Raw genomic sequence first — 23,801 nt, 5'->3', positions numbered from 1 at the left:
TAAATGATAGACCCATAATAGGTTGTTAAGGGAAACTGAGATGTTCCTTTCACCCACCAAATGTGTGGAAAGAATAGTCCATATTCTGGAAACACAAAGGAGAAGTAAGTGGGTGAGGGAAGTTAATCTAACTCCTGTGCTGCACAACCACAATATTCCTATCTCTACGACAGCACATATAACACTGCATTGTGATTTTTTCACATGGTTTACATACATGTTTTTCCAAATAGTCTGTGAAAGCTTCTTGAGGCAAATGTTCTGTTTGTTTTTGCATCTCAATACCTAACCCAGAATATGGCACCTAGGAGACCTTCAATACAATTGCTCAATTGTTAAATGAATACTATCTGTCCCTATAGCTTCACCACCTACTCATAGCTTAGCTCCTATACTCTGGGTCCCACTTCCAACACAATATTGAAAGAGTGCTCTCAAAAAGTTAATAGAAAGCTTCCAATTGACAAATTCATTGGTCCTTATCCTTTTTGATTCCACTGCAGCACGTCATTTTTTAAATGCCCACCTTTCTTGCCTTCTTAATTCTTCCCTCTTCCTTTGCTTCTAGGACAACGATGTCTTGATTCTCCTCCTACCTAACTGCTTCTTGTCTATCTTTTTGCTAGCTCTACTTTTAGCCCCTAAGTGGAGGCATTTTTAAGGTTCTTTCTGTGGCTCTTTTCTCTTCATAATGCCTCTAACAAAATCATTTCCATTTCTACGCTATAACCAAAACTTGCATCAACCCAATCATTCTGTCAAATTTATATCCATATTTCTAAGCATCTTCTGGACATCTTGACCTCAATGCTCTGCTACCACCTTCAGGTTAACTTGCCCAAAAGAGAATTTTTTTACTATTACTGCTCCTTTTCCTGATTTTATGAATTTTCTCTTGTAAACCAAGTCTCCTCCTAGCCAAACTAAAGACTCTAGGATTATCTTTGATTCCTGGCTGCTCCTCTGCCCCTATGTTACTTTGATTATGCCACTTCACTACTTAAAAACCCTCAATAGATCCCTATTGCCTAAAGGATTATAAGCTAACTCCTTAGTTTTTTTATTCAAGCATTACATGCTGTGGAATCAAACAACTTTTTCAGCATTATCGCCATACTTTTCTACTTTATATATCCCATTTTCTTACTTATCGTACTATTTGCTATTCCCCCAAAATGCTTTACACTTAATGACATTTTATTTCACTAAAATGCCCACTCTACCCACCTCCAAACCCTCCTCCCTCTGCATAAATCCTTATGCATCTTTCAAAGTCTTTTTCTCCATGATTCTTTTTCTGATATTTCCTATCAGGTATATGTCCCTCCTCTGTATTCGCACAGTATGTTATTGATACCTCTTGTATGATACCTATTATTTTCTGCCTTATTCTGTAGTTCTTTCCTTACTTTAATAAAAATCTTTCCTACTAGACATAAAGGCCTTATAAGTAAGAAAATCTTATTTCAATTATTTCTGTACTTTCAATGATGTTTAGCATAGTCCGTATCACAGAGCAGATATACAATAAATTAATGCATATGTAAGGGCTCATTTCCCAGTCTATGCATTTGACATCAGCAAAGCCTATAATGTTGGTTGATACTCAGACAGTATGCATGAATACATCATACTGGCTATTTATTCGTTATTAATATTTTGAGTATCACTCCTGATATAACAGCCTCCCATGAGATGCTTTTCAGTACCCTTAACTGAGACAGGACACTCAGCTGAATGGGCCAGAGGCAATATTTGGGGGCTCCTTCTAAGTAACCTAATGTGGTATCTGTTGGGGATGGGGCATAGGCTCGGTATGAAAGGTTTATAATTTATGTGACTAATCATACCATTTATTAACATTTAGATTTTCTAATGAAAAATATAGCCTATCACCTAATTTTGTTTAAATATTGGAACCGAACACTGCAATCAGAAACACAATTGTAGAGCTCTGTATTGTACATACAGTAATTTCCATCTGTAAGGAATGACAGTGGTAATGGCAAGCAGAGCAGTACATCTTTGCTGTTTGTGGTCTACTCTGATTTCAGAATTTCTGGCTGTTTGCCTTATTTTACTTGGGGGAAATTAGCCTTCTTTATAATTTGGTTTTTCTGCTTTGATTTCATCACTTTGAAGGTTACTGGAAAGGAGTAAGGATGCCAATGTTGAACAGGCGAAGTGTAACAAAATACACAGACAATGGGATCTTGGAAACAATGAAATAAGGTGCCTAAGGAAATGACAACAAAAGGGGACCAAAGGGAAATGATGATCTAGCTATGAAAGGCAAAGACAATGAAGAAATTTGAACAAGTCCTCATTTCTACTGCTTCTATAAAGAAGCAAGAGACAGAAAAGATTTTTGGCAGACTTCTAAACTGTTTTCCCTCTTCCTCTACTGGTATCCAACATGCTTTACCAACTACGGTCACCAGCTGACTTCTAGCTTCTTTTCACCTCTGGACATTTGCTTTGGCTGCTGCCACCTGGAATGACTGCCAGAGCTAAAGAGGCTGATATTTTTGACCCTATGTGTTCATGGAGACACTCCAGCTAAAGTACACCTCAATTTGGATTACTCAAAATCAGTAATGTAAAATTATGCAGTTTGTGAATATATCCTTGGTGTTTCACAGTTGACAACACTATATTCCCTTGAGTGCCAAACTCACAGAAACCCCATGGAATGATCTTTTTCTCAGTACAGTCTTTGTAGAGTCAATGTGAGGTGTGAGACTAATCAGACAGAGGCCAGCAAATGTATTTTAAAATAAACAGCCTAGTGAGATTATAGCAGTTCTTTAAAGGCCCAGAATAACATGCTTTTACTTATCAGTTGCTTAACGGAGAACTGAATAGATATAAAAATTATTTCAGTCTGCCTTTCACTGACTATTTTGCTCTGATAGTTCAAGAAAGAGCAGTGAAGGTTCTTATTTTCTTTAAGAAGTGGGAGGTACCTCTGATAACATGGTAGAACATTCTCATTTTAAGATAAAGACAGAGGATAGGATAGGTGGAATGGCTGCCTCATGGTTACAGATTTAGCAGCACTCCTGATGTTGTGCCATGCAGCATTACCTTAAAAAACGAATACGAGCATGTAAACACAGATTTCAGTTTTCTTTTCTCCATTCTTCCATTCTTATTTTAGACCATCTTCAATGTCTTTATATACATAAAACAGTCTTATACTTCAACCAAAACACTTCTCTCCTTTCTACCAAATCTTACCTCCAGGCTAATCTCCCAGGGACTGCCCATGAATAGCAGAGGTGGAATGTTTATAAATACCAATCAAGTGTCGCCAAAACATGAAAAATATGAATATAATGCATATTGCCTCCTGCCATCAGCTTTCATAACTCTGTACTGGGCTCCATTTCTTTCAATGGTTTGTTGGAGTATGATGGCTTTGAATGCTACCAATTTCCATTCTAATATAGCGCATTTTTTGAACTGTAGGCTATTCAAGGCAAATCCTATTAATCTAAATTATACGGCTTACATATTTACTATTCATTTTCCCTTTTTCATAAAATTCATTTCTCCATATAGCTTTACAGCCCATGAAGAGGCTTTTTAAAATCAATATACCTACTTTATTCCTCTACTTCAAGTTATGGTATAAACTAAAAATATAAAAACTTACTTAGAGGAGGTAGACAGCTCAACCTACTTGGATTATTGGGACAGGAGCTATTTATTTACTTCAACCATAGGGTATGACCAGAAAAGGTGGACAACTTTCTAGATTCTCTTGACTGAGGGAGGCTTTTTTTTTAAAATGGTTTTTCCTCCCGTGAGGCCAATGTTCATAATGTGACTTTATCTGTTACTATTCAAATATACACATAAAATTTTATTCCAATGTTTTGGGAATTTTTAGGATCTTGGATTATCTGTGCCTCCCCTCTCACTGTTAACATGAATAATCAAGAACGATCTGTACTGCAAAAACAAAATAGCCTCTGAAAGCAAGTCTTTAGCTTCCTTACCCGTAAACAGAGAAGGTGACATCCTTAGGGCCAATTACTTTTGGTGATTTAATTACACTTACAGTTGTAAACCACCTTCTACCACATGTTTGTAAAATAACAATAAAAAATATTTAATATTAAACATAATGGAAATCCTTGTTTCTGAGTTTTTTTTTTGTTTTTACAAAGTCTACCGTTATTTGAAGATACACTTACCAAGTTGAAACTTGTGATCACATAGATGTTGAAGCCTGCTGAGACTTCACACATGAACTGAGATCAGTTTATAAAAGAAAATCTTCATGGGGAAATTTCTTTTTTTTGTTTCATTCTTGGCTTTGAACATTCATATACTACAGGAACACTGATATATATAACACTATGTGAACTGGAATGGCTTTTACCTGGATTCCTTGGGATTCGCTTTCTGCGGTCTCGGAATGCTGCACCTGATTGTAGGGCTTCTAGAAGATTATCCATCACACCGGTCTCATCACCCTCTGCAGGAAGGGAGACATTGGAATTAATCTTGGAGCAATTAAAGTTAAACTACAGGAAAATAAAGGGAAAAACTCCTGTCAGATTTACATAATACCCCTAAATTAAAGACATATATCTGTTTTAACATAATGGATCCTGTCAGTTTCTGGCACCACAGACTACTTTGCTTATTACGCACCATTAAGCAAAATTCATGCCAATCCCACTGTTCTTACAACTTAAAGACCTTGTCTTTTGTCTTATTGATGACATGCTCAGTATGCAAATAAACAGTAGCTGATCAGCGACTGCTGCCTTCCTGTTAAGATTCTTATAAGATATTCCTAAGCAAGAAACCACTGACCCAGCTTTAATGCAATCAATGCGCAGGGTGTGATTTGATGAAGCAGAGTTACACAAGGTTAAATACTGATTGTATTAATACCTTCAGCATTCAGCCATCATCTGCGATTATCTCAAAAGACACTATTTGCAAAATACATTTGCATTCAGTTCCTACCTAATCGATATCCGTTCCTCATTTCAAAATGCTGATATTGTGTAAGGAAAAGGTGACCACATTATCTGAAAGGCCACATTTTGCATTTGAGAGACATCAGCCAGAGGTTTCTGAGTCTCATCATCCCTTTTAAAATGCTGTTGTGTTTCTAAACGTTGCCTATGGGAAAGAACTGTTAAGAATCCGTGAGCGGAGTACTCAAAAGATGTTCCTAACAGAAACGCATTTAAAACATTTCACCATACTCTTATCTTTGACAAATCAGGCCATCAAAAACACTTTTAAGATTTATCAGAACGTTTGTCTTGAGGTATCAATTGCCATAAAGTCTCTACTGCGCTGTGGATAACCCACTGTGAGCTGAGCTCCCTTTTCCCCATTGGCCTAACTGAAATAAACGTCCTTAACTAGGTGACTTATTTGAGCGGTAGCTAAACGTGTGACTCTGAGGTAGAGGATATTTGTAGGCAGGAGGGTTCAGAGAAGAAAAAAGGAAAATGAGGGAGAAGACATTCTTTCAGATGGTATTCCAAGGTTAAATTTAAATTCTACTTTGTTTAAAGAATTGACTATGGGATATCAGATCACAGAATAAAATTATATTCTCTTATGGGGCAAGAACAAGATAAAATCTTTTTGATTTCGCTCTTCATTTGACTTGAAACTTCTTCAATGTTACAATAACATACTCTTAAAATGAACTCTCTAGGACAGGATATTAAATGAAACAATAAAAGGAAACAGAGGTTCTCAGGTCTAATATGTGGTGAAAGTAGGAAAAACAAATGGAAAGTGATAAGGAAGGGGATTGTACACTTTTAGGAATATTATAAGGTCACAGATACATGTTACTCATCACCTGCTCTTTTCAATACAAAGAAAAGAGGGACTGAAAGTAGTTTGGCATGGCTAGGATGTATCTGGGGGAATTAAACTTTATGCATTAGGTACGACATCTCTCTCTATCAGCTGCAGATACTGAAATTTAGAGAGTTTAAGCATCTGGTTCCATATCACACAGCTGGTATGTGATGGGGCCCTGGTATGAACTCAGATCAATCTGACACTGAGACTGGCCCTCTTAAAAAAAAAAAAAAAAGACTAGCCCTCTTTGCATGGCAGCTGGCAGGTGATCCAAAACCAAACCAAATCTGCTGCTGTTGAGTTGATTCTGACTCATGGCAACCTCATGTGTTACAAAGCAGAACTGCTCCATAGGTTTTCTCCATTGTAATCTCTACAGAAGCAGACTGCCAAGTCTTTCTCCTGCAGGGCTGCTGAGTGGGTTCAAACCATCAACCTTTAGGCTAGCAGCCCATTACAAATCGCTGGTGCCACCTAGGAACATTCAGTCAGATAAAAGATCGTAATCTATGACATGGGGTTTAAACTCTATCCTATAAGCCAGTATTGTCCAATAGATACATAATGCAGGCCACGAATGTGAGTCACATAAGAAATTTAAATTTTCTAGTAGCCATGTTATATAAGTAAAAGAAAAGGGTAAAGTTAATTTTAATATATTAAATATTTTATTTAACACAATATATAAAATTATTAAGCAGGTATTTTACATTTTTTTCAGACTAAGTCTTCAAAATCTAGTGTGTATTTTACAGTTCAAAAATTCTTATTCAGATTAGCCACACTTCAAGTGCTCAATAGCCACGTGTAGCTCGTGGCTACTACACTGGGCAGCACAGCTATAAGCAACAGAAAGTGACTTGATCGGATTTATGCTTTAGAAAGAATAGTCAGAGAACATTATGGAAGATGGCAAGAATTAAGGCAGAGAGATTTTTAGGAATGTACTGCAATTGTCTAAGTATGAGCTAAGGGCCTGAATTAAGGTGATAGCAGAGTAAATGGGGAAGATGGATATTTTGAAGACAGTAATACAATAAAAACAATACAATCAATAGGACTTAGCTGGAACGGTGAGATTAAGAGGAAGGAAGTAGTCTAGATGACCAAGAATAAACAGAAGAACAGATTTGAGAAAAGGTGATGATCTGTTTGAGAGGTCTAAGGAATATCTAAGTAGAGATATCCAGTAAGAAGTTGGAAATGTCTGGAATTCAGATTTGAAGTCTTGGCTGGAGCTAAAGATTTCAGTGTGATAAGGGGATGGCTGAGATTGCACTGGGACATTTTGTGAAGAGCACCATTTTGTGAGGAGCACCTCAACTTTTAAGAGGTAGTCAGGAGAGCCAGAACTGCAGAGAAAACAAGGAAGTAATTCGTAGCTACAGAAGTGTAGACTGGGAAAGAACACTAGCACAACTGAATTTCATGTATCGTCATTAAAATAGTAATTATGAAAACTATGTAGAAAGATGAAAATATGATATAAGTGCAAAGAACAGAATAAAAACAGTATGTATTTGTGGTTTTACATAAATAGTATGTAAACATGAAAAAATTATATAGCATAATGACATCATAGATGTTGCTTCATTAAAAATCTTTAATATCATTATATTGTGTATAGACTAAAAAGATGGGAAAAAATATGTAAAAGTACAGAGGGGTTAAAAATAAATTCCTTTGCTTAATTTAATGGTTGCCACTTGATAACACTTATCAGAATTTTATTATGCTAGATCAGTGTTTCTCAAACATTTTTTCCCCATTATCACAACTTTCTCCACCAAGGGGCCCTATTAGGTATCTTTTTCCCAACCCCTCCCCCTCCATTAAAATTTAATACCTCATATATAATGTATATCTGTTTATATACTCTCACTCACAAACCACTATAATATCTAAGGTTTTTCTCTGTCCCTTCCCCAATAATCCCTGGAGTTGGTATCATTCCTATTGAGAATGCATGTACTAGATGGTTCTGTTAGAAAAGCCAGATCTTTGTAAATATCACTGATGGATTAAAGAAAAGAGATCCAGGTTTTCAGTCCACCATTAATTTTTTATTTGTTCCATGATAACTTTCAAAGGAGCTGAGTGATTTGCATGAAATGTTGAACCCTACTAAATCAAGGTTTTAGGAATATATTGCAGGATCAATTTATATTGCAATTTGTCTTCCTAAAACAAAACAGAAACCAACATGATCATTTGAAAGAAGTTATCCTACATTTTAAATGAGTTTCAGTGAAATTTGGTATGTTGACCGTTGACAGTTCACTTAGAATTTCCAAGTTTATAGAACCATTAATTCCTACTTAGATGTGATAAGCAGTGAGTTTTTTTTTTTTTTTTATGGGGGGGATCTATGAAGACAAACCCATGAAAAATATTTTTTATGTTTCTTTTTTTCATTGAAAAAGAAAATAACTTTATTGAATTGCATAGAAATGTATTTTCTTACAACTTATCATACCTCTTTACTCAGTAAAAGAATATCTAGGAGAAATGCGGTAATGCTTTTTAGCCACTAAAATGATAACATATGGACATATCTGAGAAGTAACAATTCAGAGGCAACTTTTTAATCTTTCATTCTAAAATTAATTACAGATAATATTAAAGAGTTAGGTGGGCCACAAGCAGCCTGTGGGCTCTACGTGAGCTGCTTATCATAGGGTAAAATGAAAGGCTCGGGTTGTACCTTCTGCAGTGTGATGAATTGTTTTTATATGGCCTTTCTTGCATGGTCTTGTAACTTCCACCAAATGACTAGGTGGGACCATGCAGATAAGATGCTTGTGACACACCAAGGGCATTAGACAGCTTGCTAACAATGCAAATCAAGTGCATGGCACCATTGTGAACAAAAAGGACCATACAAATAAGGTGTATGGAGCCCTAATGAGGGAACTGGTTAGTTTTGTCATCCAGCTAGGCTTAAAATAAGCCATCCGAGAGACGGAAAGGAGGGACCTCACTACCACTAAGAAGAAGAGATGCGAGTGGAATGCGTCCTTTGGATCTGGGGTCTCTGAGCTGAGAATCTCCTAGACCCAGGAGACAGAGAAAGAGAGCTGTAACACCAGAGATGGTGCCACATGGCAAGAAGCAGTGGCAGAGAAACAGCAGCGGCAGAGAAACAGCAGCAGCAGAACCAGGAGACTGGCGTGAGACACCACAGTAGGCTTCCCGGTCCACACAGCCAGGCGGTTACAGAAAGTGTGCTAACCCACTGAGCAAGAAGAGTTGAGTGCCTTTGGGCAGGAGACTTTCTGGCAGAGTGGGGTGCCTCCAGGCATTTGTTGGCTAAGTCCCGCTTGCCAACCCTCAGAGCAAGAGAGCTGAGCGCTTTTAGGCCAAGGCTTACTGGTGGAGTGGGGTGCCTCCAGGTACTTACTGGTGGAGCTAAAGAGCGTTATAACACTTGCCTGAGCAGGGCAGAGGCTGGGCCGAGGGGCTGAGGGCCAGATAGAGGCCTGCCTGTGGGCATGGCGAGAAAAGGCTGTCCTGACTGAATAACTGTAAACTGAGTCGTTTCTGATCCTGAATTGTAACCTGTTACTTCTCTAATAAACCCTAAAACTGAGAGTGTGGTCTGTGAGTTCTGTGTGGCCATTGCAACAAATCATTGAACCCAGCAGAGAAGTAGAGAGTACCTTGGGAGGGTTAACAGCTGGTGTCAGAATTAGTAAAAAGGTTGGAGGGTGGAGGTATGTCTGACCTCTATCTCACGGCAATAAGCCTTAGACTGTTGATACTGATGATTCCCTCCCCCCTTGTAAAGTTAGATGAGGAGGTCAGGTGCCTCTGCTATGCCATTTTTATACCTTCTTTTTCATATTTCTACAGTGTTAGTCATTCAGTAGACGCTAAATGCCTGCTGAGCTAAATTTTTAGCATCAACATTTACCTATGTTGTATTGACTTAATTTCCCCAAAGTGTTTGGAGATGCTTATGTACTGCTGGTGGGAATACAAAATGGTACAACCACTTTGGAAAACAATATGGTACTTCCTTAGAAAGCTAGAAATAGAAATACCATGTGATCCAGCAATCCCACTCCTAGGAATATATCCTAGAGAAGTAAGAGCTGTTACACGAATAGACATATGCATACTCACGTTCACTGCAGCATTGTTCAAAATAGCAAAAAGATGGAAAAAACCTAGATGCCCATCAACAGATTATTGGATAAACTGCCTATAGTACATACACACAATGGAGTACTATGCAACAATAAAAAACAATGATGAATCTGCTAAATATCTCACAACATGGATAAATCTAGAGAGCATTATGCTGAGGGAAATAAGTCAATCACACAAGGACAAATATCGTATGAGATGACTACTATAAGAACTCATGAAAAGGTTTACACACAAAAAGAATCTTTGATGGTTATGAGGGAGGGGAGGAGTGGAGATGGAAAAACACTAAATAGACAATAAAACTCATTGCTGTCGATTCAATTCCAACTCACAACGGCCCCACAGGACAGCGTAGAACTGCCCCATACAGTTTCCAAGGAGTGCCTGGTAGATTCAAACTGCCGACCTTTAGGTTAGCAGCTATATCTCTTAACCACTATGCCACTGGGGTTTCCACATAGACAATAGATAAGCGGTAACTTTGGTGAAGAGTAAGACAATACACAATAGTGGGGAATCCAACACAACTTGTACAAGGCAAGGTCATGGAAGCTCCACAGATAGTTCTCAACTCCCTGAGGGACTGAATTACTGGGCTGAGGGTTGTGGGGACCATGGTCTCACAGAACATCTAGCTCAATTGGCTTAACATAGTTTATAAAGAAAATGTTCTACATTCAACATTGGTGAGATACTCCACTGGTTTCACCCCTTGGGGAGCAAGGGAGAATGAAGAAAACTAAAGACACAAGGGAAAGATTAGTCCAAAGGACTAATGGACCACAACTACCATGGCCTCTACCAGAGTGAGTCCAGCATAACTAGATGGTACCGAGCTACCATCACCAACTACTCTGACAGTGGTCACAATAGAGGGTCCCAGGCAGAGCTGGAGAAAAATGGAGAACAAAACTCTAACTCACAAAAAAGACCAAACTTACTGACCTGAGAGAGACTGAGTATAGCCCCCGGACACCCTTTGGCTCAGTAATGAAGTCACTCCTGCGGTTTACCCTTTAGCCAAAGATTAGACAGGGCCATAAAACAAAACGAGACTAAAGGGACACACCAGCCCAGAGGCAAGGACTAGAAGGCAGGAGGGAACAGAAAAACCTGGTGATAGGGGACCCAAGATCAAGAAGGGAGTGTTGACACGTCGTGGGGTTGGTAACCAACGTCACAAAACAATACGTGTTTAATGAGAAACTAGTTTGTTCTATAAACCTTCATCTAAGGTACAATAAAAAAAATTAATTAAACAACCATTAAAAAAAGTGTTTGGAGACGCTAAAAATTAAAATTGACACTAAGTAAATTAATTACATCTGCTGCATCTTTGGTGCAAGGCTAATACCCAATGGCTAGCACGTACTTATTTAAACATAACCTTCTACGGGTCTCTAACATTTCTGCACATCTGAGGAATAAAGGTACTAATGGCCTGTGTTCTGGGCTATCTTTTCAAGGATGTTTGTACAATGAACAGCCTTGGAAGACAGTGATAGAGTCTCCCTCTAAAGCAGAGGGTATGTTTGTTTGCTTCAAAGACAGACCATGTCTCTTCCAGGGAATCAGGCTGGTTTGCTCTCAGCACATTATAAAGTTTGAAGTTTCCTAAGCCTGGGGTCCCTCAGAAATGATGACAACCCACTGTGCATGTAGCATCCAACTGGGCCCACCTTTGCATTATCCCATAGGAGTTATGGGACAAGGGAAGTCGAGGTGAGTATGTAGCTCATACTGCTTGCTATACCACGAGGAATAAAGTCTTTTGTCTCTGACCCAGTAGTCTCATGTCTTCTGTCAGAATCCTTGAAACCATGACTGGCTAATTTGTTAGCATGCAAATGGTGTTAAATCTCAAACCTGTCACAGTTCTTGAAAATACTCTGAGTTCCCTTTCCTTTTTATAAAAAATTATTAATTAGGATAACCTTATTCCTCTAGGAAACTAAGCACTTAATATCTTGGACACTCTTATTACCTAAGACTCTACTTCATTCTGTCTTGAAAATTACTGAACTAAAGCCAGTACTATAAAAATAATTTCCTAAAATTCTAACAGCCAGGACATAATGGCTTTAATTCACTACTATGGCGTCCTTGAATTCTCAGTTGCATAATTACGACTTTCTGAAAAGTTGAGCTGCGTAAAGTTGGAGAAAGTTGCTATCAACCGGTATTAAGTGACCCCCAAAAACCTGAATGTTTCTTGTAAGGGTGGGACACTTCCCGCATGAGATAACACTTATGCATATGAAATCATTTTAAAAAATAAAACTATGCTGTCTATGTGCTCGAGGGGTTAGGGAAGATTTCATGGAGGAAATAGGAGTTAAGCCTCTGAAAACATTACATTTCTATGGCACTTTAGGTATTACTGTGGGTCCCTGGTGGCGCAGTGCTTAAGAGCTCAGCTGCTAATCAAAAGGTAGGCAGTTCAAATCCACTAGTTGCTCCCTGGAACCCCTATGGGGCAGTTCTACTCTGTCCTATAGGGTTGTTATAGTCGGAATTTACTCTATGACAATGGGTTTGGTTTATTGGCTTTTAGGTATTATTATTCCATGTAAATGGCACAGAATCAGATTTTAAAAAAAGGTTGAATAATGACTGGATAAAAAACCAAAAACCTAACTTGTTGCCTTCGAGTTGATATCGACTCACAGAGACCCTTTAGGACAGAGTAGACCTGCCTTATAGGGTTTTCAAGGAGCAGATGGTGGATTCAAACTGCCAACGTTTTGGTTAGCAGCCGTAGCTCTTAACCACTATGCCACCAGAGCTCCAAAATGACTGGATAAAAGACACTAAAATCTAGATTACTTAACTCCTAGTATTCTCTTTCCCTCTCTCTCTGCGTGTGTTAAAATTTACAAACGGTGAAATGCAGTTTAAGTATGCAGTCTGATGAGTTTTGACAAATACATACATCCACGTAACCGCTAAAACAATCAAGATGTTGAACATTTCCATCACCCCAGAAAATTCTCTCATGCCCCTAGCACTCAGAGACAACCTCTGTTCTGATTTCTATCTTCAAATATTAGTTTTGTCTATTTATATCATATACTTTTAAGTGAGAAAAAAAAGGCAAGGTCATTTTGAATCAGTGTAGCTCCCTGAAATAAAATAAGCATGGTGTAAACGATAAACCAGGAAGACAGCAACAGACTTGAAAGACAGGAGTTACAGTTATATAGGTAAGGCCAGAGTTCTCAAGGGCCTTAGATGCCAAGGTAAAAAACTTGTAGTTGCGTCAATGGGCTCTAAAAAGCCATTGGTGAATTTTCAACAGGACGGTAATGTAATGAAGGTGGAATTTAAGATCAGCTTTATAGTAGTATGCAAAACAGACCAGAGTGGGAGAGAGATGAATTATACAAAGAATAGAGTTTAATCTGCAGTGACAAATATTATTCTTCATATAACCCTGGGCAAAGTAGGATGGTCAATTTTGGCATTATTGATGAAAGATTGGTTCTGTGAGCAAGGTCATCAGCAGTAGTAAATGGAAGGTGACAGCATAAGAAGGTGGTGACAAGTGGAGAGCAAAAAAAAAAAGTCAGTATTAGCTTCAATCTTTTTCACATTATCTATCATGGTCCAGATTAAGAACATGCTGCACGATGTATGGATTTGTAGACGACACAAAATTAGATGACTGCTCACTTATCACAAAAGAGAGAAACAAAATCCCTTCTCTCGGATCTAAAAACATGAAGGCACAGGGCTGACAAATAGCTCTTAAAATTTAGCATGGAGCAACAAGAGGTAATGAAGACTAAGTAAAAGGCTATCACAATATGGTGAAAATAACACATTACACTGCAGGGCCTTACTATCTGTTGGTAAGAGTACTAGTAATATCATTAAATGAGTCGGAGAGAAATCAGACCAGTTGGCAAAGCACTGTATCAACAGACATTAAAAAAAAAAAAGGCCTGAGCAACTTGTACAGCAGGCCACAAGTCTCTACCTGACGGGAAAGTTGTGTTTATTCGGGGGTTTAATTGGAAGTAGGTGAATAATGGGGATAACAGTGACTTGGAAAACCAACAGATGGTAACTAAGATAATAGACTATGAAGCTATTTATGGCCATTGAGAAGAGCTTAAGAAAATCAAGATATTATTCCAAAGAGATTAAAAGAGGGCTTAAATAGAATGTATAAAATTCTAAGTGAAATAATGAAGGCAGATGCTCCTGCTCAAAAGAAAACTTACAAGAGGAAAAAGAGGACACAGGAGTTTAGCAGAAATTACCAGAAACCCACTATGAGCTAGGGGCAGTGTGGTAATTACGTTATGCAGTAGTTGAAAATTTGTAGAACACAACAGAGAACCATTATGTTCCCAGGTGAGGTCTTGTGCAGTGGTATGCACCAGAAAGCCAAATCAATCTCAGAGCAATTAAAAATAAAACTACAGGGGAAAATGTTGGTTAGGGAGTTCATTCATCCTGTTGTGTTTCTCATCTCCTTGCCGGAAGAGGAAATTAAGTTTCCTTTTTTTTTTTTTTTTTAGTGAGTAAATAATCAGATTGCAGGTAAGCTTCATAGTGAATGTTACTCTTCCTTAAATTTTTCTTGTTATTTAAGGTTAAATTTCAGGCACATTTTATCCTGTGATAAATACTATATTAGGGGGTCACAGGTAAATGGATATTCCACACCAAAGTGATGAATGAGGAAAGGCATGGTGATTTCTCTCCAAATATTTATGTGGTTTGTGCTTCCTAAAATTTTGTCAGGGGAACTAAATTAGTTAGTTAACCTTCCCTGATGTATTTGCATCTTAAAGGGGAGTTTGTTAACACTGGGATGAATGGATTTCTAATAGTAGAATTCAGAAAAGAAATTTTTTGGCTGGAGGTACGTTTTTGGCAGTTTGCCTCAGGTAAAACTGTTTGATAGTAAACTTTAGTTAAAAATACTGTTTATTCTTATTCAATTTTTTTCCAGTTACCTATATGCTAGAAGATTGGGAGAAGAAAATTACACATTCTATAAATAAACAAACACCCAATAAACCCGAATGTTAACGCTTACCAGAAAAACCACTGTTGATGCCTCTGGTAAAATATCTCACATTCAGTATTTTAAATAATTAATATTTCAAAAAGATCTTTGAAATACTCTGTGTGTCTTATCAGAATGAATCATTTACTAAGGGAATGGAACGTTTGTGAAGGGAAAACTAAGAAAAAACAAACTTGGAAGAAGAACAAATTTAACTCAATTCAAAATCATTAAAAAAAGTAAATCTAAGCTTCTCAAAAGAAAGATGTTTTGGAGGTAGGAAGAGCAACGATAACTAACATTTATTGATAACTTACTATATGTCAGGCACTGTTCTAGGGATTTACATTTACTACCCACATCCAAACATTTTATCGGTAAACAAACCGAGGAATATTTAGGTGAAGTAACTAATTCAAGGTCATATCGCTGGTATGTGACAGACCAGCATTAGAACCCAAAGGACATGTCTCTAGAACCTAAAAAAGAAACCCTGTTGCCATCGAGTCGACTCCAACTCATAGTGACCCTATAGAACCGCACCCTAGGGTTTCCAAGGAGTGGCTGGTGGATTTGAACTGCCGATCTTCTGGTTAGCAGCCGAACTCTTAATCACTGCACACCAGGGCTCCAGGACTGGAAAACTATGGCCCTTGGGGCCAAACCCAGTCTGTTGCTAATTTTTGCATGGCCCAAGAGCTAAGAACGGTTTTCAAATTTTTAAATGGTTTAAATTAATCAAAAGAAGAATAATATTTTGTGACACATGAGAAATTCATACAATTCAAATTCCATAAATTCCAAAATCCATAAATAAACTTCTGTGGGAACTAAGCCACACCCATTCATTACATATTGTCTGTGGGTGCTTTTGTGTTATAAGGGCGGTTGAGTAGTTGTGACAGAGACTATATGGCCCCTAAAGCCTAAAATATTTACTACCTGGTTTTATACAGAAAAAAGTTTGCCTACCCCTGTTCTCTGGGTCCCTGGTGGTACAACTGTTAAATGCTCGGCGGCTTAACGAAAAGTTGGTGGTTCAAACCCACCCAGCAGTTCCACAGGACAAAGACCTGGCAATCTGTTCCCGTAAAGATTACATCCACGAAAACCCTATAGGGCAGTTCTACTGTCACATGAGGTCGCCATGGTTAGAAAATCGACCTGATGGCATACAACAACAACTCCTGCTCTAGAGTACACCCTCTCAATGTCAATGCCATGCTGGTACAGACACCATTAGAGCTCACAATCTGCCTCTAAGGTGCTGAAAGATCTTGGTAACAATCATTTCAATAAAAAAAAAAGAGAATAATGAAGCAACAATTGCACACACACTTCTATGTGGATTTACATTAAGAGTCCTTGAAGTCCAGTTCCAAAAGAATGGTCAGAAAAATATAAGAGAGTTTTTTCAAAGACCAGTGGGAAACCTCCTGATAAGTTTTAACTTCTTATCTGAGAATCTGCCTCTCACTAACACTGACTGGGCAAATTCAACTCTTTTACAGAAGACCTCGCTCCTTACTTCTGGGCTTCAACTGGACTGCCATATCAGAATATAAAATCATATAATAAACCTAAACATCTTCATAAGACACAATCCTAGTGGGGGAGAGAGGACAGGGAAAGAAATAGTTTTAGTTTCCAGGGCACCACTATGAGGTCAAATGCATCTTTGTATCTTCCTCAGTGCATAGTAGAACAAGTTTGAGGTTAAGTGTGGGATAGAAGTGGATTTTTGAGAACTGCCCTCAGGAGAATGCAGTCACACACCACAACAGTAATGGTAGACCATCACCAAGTATACAAATGTGTGCCTACTCTTAGTGTTTGTTTTTATTTCTTCTCTGCCATTTGCCAACTAATTCTCCCTCTTTGTGTCTTTGAGTCAAATTCCCCAAGAAAGAGAATCAAATTAATTTGATTGATATAAAACAACTTTTTTAGGGGGGAGATGCACTGAAGACTACCTAGCTCTTATGCAATAGACCGATCTATAAATATTTGTCTCTGGGTCAAGAATCAATCTCTTGTCCAATTTGAAAGCAGTAGAGGATTACAAGGTACGAGCCATGGCCATGGTCAGCAATGCATAAGAGGCTATCAATCGCCACTTGCTTGACTTAAGAAACTAAAGGTATGTAATGCTGATATGCATTATCGTAACTCAATACTGTAATTTACACTGATGTTTCAATATGGAAGAGGGAAGGATTTACCTTTAAGCCTAGGTGTCAATCCCTCAATAATTTCTTAAGAGTAGTTCAATTATATGCTCCAAAAGAGAGCTCGTATGACTGAGCATGGATGGGTTCTTTCTCAATTGATGAGAATATATTTGTCCACCTAGCAATCCCATTGCTGCCTTCTGATGAAATTGAAACAAGCTGCTGAGAGAGAAATAAGACCAAAGTGGCACTGGACAATCTGTGGCTTTTGTTTCCTTGCACTCCATGAAGTTATCTCAGTTTTAAGACTTCTAGGTCCTTTCTATGATGGAGACGCCTTAAGTCACATCCCCACTATTAACTCTTATTCCCATTTCAGGCCCAAATCATTAGCTACTCTTGAATAATGTTATTTACAAGATATCCCATCATCTTAGAGCCAACTTGTCTAAAACTGATTTAATCATATGTAGATTCCCTACGCAAAAACACACCCAATGACTGCATCACAATTTTCTCATCTCTGATTATCTGCCAGGCTTGGAACCTCTGGGTCTTTGATATTTTTTCTTCATCTCCAAATTCAAACAGTAACTAAGTGTACTACTTCTTCACAGGAAATCTCTCTCAGAATCAGAGTTTCCTCCCCAAGTCTACTACTCATTCCTGGCTTACTGCTATATGAATCAACAAGTTGAATTTTCTGCTACTGTCTCACCCATTACTAAACTATAACTTTAATCACATTATCCCTTTTGAAGTCAGGGCTCACCAGATTCAATCCAAACTCCAATAGTCTCATCAACTGCTTCTAATTTTTACTTTGGCTCCTCTAACTACACCAGCCAAGCTACTTCTCTTTATCATTTTCGCATGTGCCCTCGGTGTTCATACCTATACATACTCCCTCATGTGCTTAATTAAGGAAACAAAGATTAATGAAAATTCTGAAAAAAAAAGCAGAAAGAAAAAAAAGACAAATACGATACTTTACATTTATAACTTTAAATGGATAACGCTTCTAGAATGATTATATGGATATACTTTAGCTCACCAAATCTATTCAAGGAATCAAATTCCTAGAGTGAATGCTTTGGAAACTTAAATGATCTAAATTCAGGTAATCTGGAATAATTTATGTGCATATATATTAATAATATTGTGATCTATTAAATAATTAAAACTTATTATTTTATTAGATAACCTTAATTATACACTTTATTAAATAAAAAAGAAGCTGGTCTCCAATAGAAAAAAATTAATTTCAAAATAAATAAAAAAAAAACTCCCTAAGGCAGATGTTCACAGTAAATTTAACATACTGCTACCACCATTAATTGAATTCAATCTTTAAATTAAAAAAGCAGGCATATTAAAAGTAATATGGTAATTGTATATTAGGTGGTATTGCCTTTTGGTTGCCTCAAATAATCAAGGAAACACTGATTAACCTCTTCATTACTTTATTATGCTCATTTGGGAAAAAAAAATAGCTCTTCCAACTTCAAATTTTCTAAAATCGAGACCTACAGAGCTCCTGAGAGCACAGGGCAATAAAACATAAGGTGCTTCATTACAGAAAGTATGTAATTACAGATTACTGAGTAAATAATATGGATGCCATTGAATTACATGGAAGTCGATCAGTTTGGAGGAAATGGTATAGAATTACAAAATCAGGCACCAATACCTCAGAGACATAATTATGTCAATTTCGGAACATTATGTAGTACTTTTAAAATAAAGTCATGGATGACAATTATGCTTAATAACCTGCTAAAAGCTGGTAAAACCAGAGCAAATACTGGCATGTAAAGATTGTCTTTCCTTGGAGTTTAACTTCCTAAGTGCTTTATTTTAAGTTGATGTGTCTCCTTGAGCTTTGATTTTTTTTTTAATTACCTGTCATAAAAATGAGGTTACGAAGTACGGAATTTTCCAAAGGGGTGGAGAGCGAGGAGGTTACTAAATGCTCCTTGGCAAAAATTTAGGCCCAGGCAATATTTATTTTCTCCATTTATCATGATGTTGTGTGTTGGTCCAGTTGTGAGGATTTTTGTTTTCTCTATGTTGAGGTGTAATCCACACTGAAGGCTGTGGTCTTTGATCTTCATCTATAAGTGCTTTAAGTCTTCTTGCTTTCAGCAAGCAAGGTTGTGTCGTCTGCACATGGCAGGTTGTTAATGAGTCTTCCTCCAATCCTGATGCCACGTTCTTCTTCGTATAGTCCAGCTTCTCTGATTATATGCTCAGAATACAGACTGAATAAGTATGGTGAAAGGCTACAACCCCAACACACATTTTCCCTGATTTTAAACCACGCAGTATCCCCTTGTTCTGTTCGAACGACTGCCTCTTGGTCTATGTCAGGTTCCACCATGAGCGTAATTAAATCACCTGGAATTCCTATTCTTTGTATGTTATCCATAATTTATTATGATCCGCACAGTCAAATGCCTTTGCATACTCCGTAAAACACAGGTAGACATCTTTCTGACATTTTCTGCTTTCAGCCAAGATCCATTTGACATCAGCAATTGTATCCCTTGTTCCATGTCTTCTTCTGAATCTGGCTTGAATTTCTGGCAGTTCCCCGTCGATGTTTAGCTGCAGACATTTTTGAACTATTTGCAGCAAAATTTTGCTTGCATATGATATTGTTCAATGATTTCCACATTCTGTCGGATCATCTTTCTTTGGAATGGCATGAATATGGATCTCTTCTAGTTCGCTGACCAGGTAGCCAGCTTCCAAATTTTTTTTGGCATAGATGAGCGATATATATATATATATATATATATAAACCCAGTGCCATACATATATATAAAATTTGTATTAATTATTTGCACATCAAAACTCATCAGTGAATTTTTTGCAAACTATCTGATTTCATTCAAGGCTGTTTATTTCCTATATCAACAGGAAGAAATTGTGGTTCACAAAGAAATGATAAGTATAATTTTTCACTTAGCTCTTCTGTGGCAGCTGGTAATTTTCAGTATAGGGGAAATTTATCCCCTATCCTTTAGAAGAAATACACTACTTATACTTTTATGATGTATGCAGTCCTGGATCTACAACAGGACTATGATTTTCTATTTCAGGAAAAGGTAGAAAAAATTTACCATGATTTCTTTAAAGCAATTACTCACATCGTGAGGCTTTAAAAATGTCATATTTGTTTTAGTAACGAAGCACTAGCATTAGCACTTTCTTCGGTAAAGGAGGAAAAGTATATTTAGAGAACCTATTTATTTCTGCAAACTTCTTTATAGTCAGCCTAAAGGAAATTATTTTAAGGTGCATCCTGAACTGGGGAATAAAATGAAGAAGAGTTCACTCCCACATCAGAATCAAGCTTAGAGGAATCAACGCATACTGAACAGATTAATCGTCCATATTAAGAGGAGATTTGGAAATAGATTTCTGAGGAAATCTTGTCTACATTCAGCTATATCCAAGAGAATACAGTGTCTCTTGATCTAATTAGAATGACCGGGGCATATTCATTTGGAACAAAAATAAAGAAAATGATAAATTAAGAAACTACATTGTATTTTCTCTAAAAAATACCATGAAAATGGAAGAACCATGATTCACAGGGGACCAGGCTACTGATAGGTGACTTTATTAAGGCCTGTTTCCCAGGGTGGCCCTGCATGAATAAGAGCTTTTTTTTTTTTCCTATTTGAAATCTCTTTTTATATGCCAAAAACCTGCCAGCAAAAATATCTTCAATGTCAGCCTTGGCAAGTGAATGATCAGCTAAGGTTACAGTTAGAGCTTCATCCACAACAAACATTGGTTAAGTAATGGTAGGCTATTACCTTTCTGTTGGGAATAATGTATTTTTTGTTAGATTGAACCATATAAGATTAATATTTTTGTTAGTCGAAAAGAGGTAAGTACTAACAATTTTATATGGTTCAAATTAATATTCAGAGAATATAATTAAACCACATTTGACCTACTACCAACATTCTGAGAAAATATTTCCAAATGGAAGTAGGGTAGATCAAGAAAAGTGGTAGAGTACATACTGCAGAAGGTTATGACAATGAAAAATTTTAAATATGTTTTAAAATGCCTCACTTTAAAAGCACAGTCTTTCTAAAAATTCATATGTAACATAACTTCAACCTCCATGTTCTAACTCTGTTTGAGTCACCAATACAACCTTGAGAGCAAGATCAAGACAAGCTGATGCCTGGCTCATAGTAGTCTTGTTCTTTAGGCCATTATCTTCATGTCGGAGATGTTGCTGGTTTTTCAGAGGTTGATAATCTGCACTTCTTTTCCTAAAGCTGAGGAGTGGATTTGCAAGATCTCCCCGAACTCTGTCCCTTGCCTCCACCCCAACAAAGGGATGCAAGACAGCTTCTCTTGTCATTCCAATGAAACATCTTTGAGGTATGATTTCACTGGGGAGAGATTTAGAAATCAAAGCTTAAGTAGGGATTGTGAAAGTAAGTTATGCAGTGCTGAGCAAAACACAATCTGTAGAACTTATTTTTTCCATCAGCAAGCATTAATGAATGTCAAGCCTTTATAGATTAGTTAATATACTTAGAGATAGAGAATACATGTTTATTTTCCTAAAACCTTGATATAGCCAGTACCTTACTGAGAACTGAATAAATAAATCCACTCGTTATAATACATTTCAGAGGAAAATTCAGCAATATTTGCAAAAAAGTCTATAGTTTCTATTGTGAGCACATGAATTAATGGCAATTGCTTCAATATTACCTAGAAAATCAATATTATTTGCCATGTTTGCCCTTTTTTATTAATTACAATTTTATTTTTGTATATTAGAATTTATCAGATAGGAAAACAAATCCACTTACTCAGTTCAACCAAACATCTAATTACATTTTTCATGTTCTTTGTCATTTTAGTGAGTTTGTTGTACGAGAACGTCAGCATGACTTTTATTAATGTCAGACAATGCATTTTTTCCTTTTTATAAGAGAAGAAAGGACCTTTCACAGTCAAAATTCAATTTTTTCTTCTAACATTTCCAGTATGACACAAACATACTGTAAATAAAATTATTCTAATAAATATTAGAGCCAGTGGACCAGGTAAGGCAAACTCTGAGCATGCTGTGAATATATTGAGTACTAAAGAGCATCTTAATATAAAAATCACTGAACTTTTAAGAAAAACTGAATAATTCAATAGTTTTTCATTTAAAAAAAGTCCACAATAATAATGATTAACCAAGGTTTGTCTACGTACCAGAGAGAGCTGACAAATTCGATGACAGAGTTTGCATGGTAGAATAAACCTGTCAGAGAAGTCTGCTTTCTATTTTCTCAACAAGAATATAATTGAGGATAGATTTAGGAAGAAAAAATCTTTGACTAAAGGTAAAGGAATAAGACATAGCACATAATTTCAATTAAAAAATGAATACTGATTATTTTCAAGAACGAGGGAACTTGCGAGGAATATAAACGCAGTTGGTGTCTCCCTGAACGTACCTCACTATATAAGGATTATCTGTGCTATTACACTGTTCTTCTCCTGGGACACTGAGGAACATGCTGCCTCACCATTTGTCTTTGAGACTTACATGCAGGCATACCTAGAGGCAGAGACTGGACTGAATACTCTATAGAGCACCCTAATGTTTTATGAAAACCAAATCACAGAGAACAAATCCAAAGGATTGATATTACTCAAAGCGAACTCAACATCAAATGCAAACACACCGAAAGATATGCTACAAAATGCAATACTCCAAGCAGCGTTACATCACTTACAGAGAATGCAGTTTAAACTATCTGTAGATACGATACCTTAAGCCACTAGGGATTAAAAAAGAGAAGTGGAAATCTCTTCAGCAACATATATGAGAAATTTGATAGTTTGTTCAGAGTATGTAAAGTATTCGACACAGAAAAATGTTCTAAGCTACTTAGGTGAAATGAGAACTATTTAATATATCAGAAGAGGGCTGAAGAAGATTGTTTCTTGACAGAAGTTCTCATGGGAAAAGCTCCCCTTTTTATTTGCTGCAGAGATAATGCTGAAATTGATAGGAAAAGACAGACATTTTGAAATAAATAAAAGAGGTCACTTCCAGGGAGAGACTTTTTTTAGAAGTGGATTCTTGTTAAAAGGTTTTCACTTTTATTCAAGGCAAAACATTATTTACATTCCATGTACAAAGTGTTGAGAATTCTGCTGCTTCTATTAATTGCAACACTTAGGTAAAACACAGTCACACAGGGCCCAACGCTCAGAAGGGCCCCACACTTGGCTTAACGCTTTGTTGTTGCTGTCTTGAAAATCTTAACAATTTTTTAAACAAGAGAACCCGTATTTTCATTGTACAGTGAGCCGTACAAATTATCTTGCTGGTCTTGGTAAGACAAAAGCCATTTGCAGTATAATAAAGTATCCTGATTGTCCATTTTTCACAAATTTCTTATTAACATTTGAAAAAGATTACAGGGTCTTCAAGATGATGTAATACTTTTCCTGATAATCTCTTAATACTGTTTTCTTTAATGTTTATAAAATCTTATCAAGGAAGAATCTCCCAGAGGCTAAGTGAGTTCCTTAAGAGGCAGCACTAACTTTCATTCAACTAGAGC

At 37.1% G+C, this 23,801-nt stretch overlaps 1 protein-coding gene across 10 annotated transcripts in view; it reads right to left on the bottom strand.

The window, feature by feature from the left end:
- Positions 1 to 23,801, bottom strand: part of DIAPH2 (diaphanous related formin 2) — a 940,735-nt gene that overhangs the window by 167,267 nt on the left and 749,667 nt on the right. For all 10 annotated transcript variants that reach the window (XM_064277942.1, XM_064277941.1, XM_064277943.1 and 7 more), the window contains one exon: positions 4,391 to 4,486. In XM_064277942.1, the coding sequence (XP_064134012.1) occupies positions 4,391 to 4,486 (96 nt within the window). The remainder of the gene's footprint in view (positions 1 to 4,390; positions 4,487 to 23,801) is intronic.

This window comes from Loxodonta africana, chromosome X, assembly GCF_030014295.1.
Source record: "Loxodonta africana isolate mLoxAfr1 chromosome X, mLoxAfr1.hap2, whole genome shotgun sequence".
NCBI lineage: Eukaryota > Metazoa > Chordata > Mammalia > Proboscidea > Elephantidae > Loxodonta > Loxodonta africana.
Note: the sequence above shows the minus strand (reverse complement) of the source record. Positions and strands in the feature narration are given on the sequence as shown.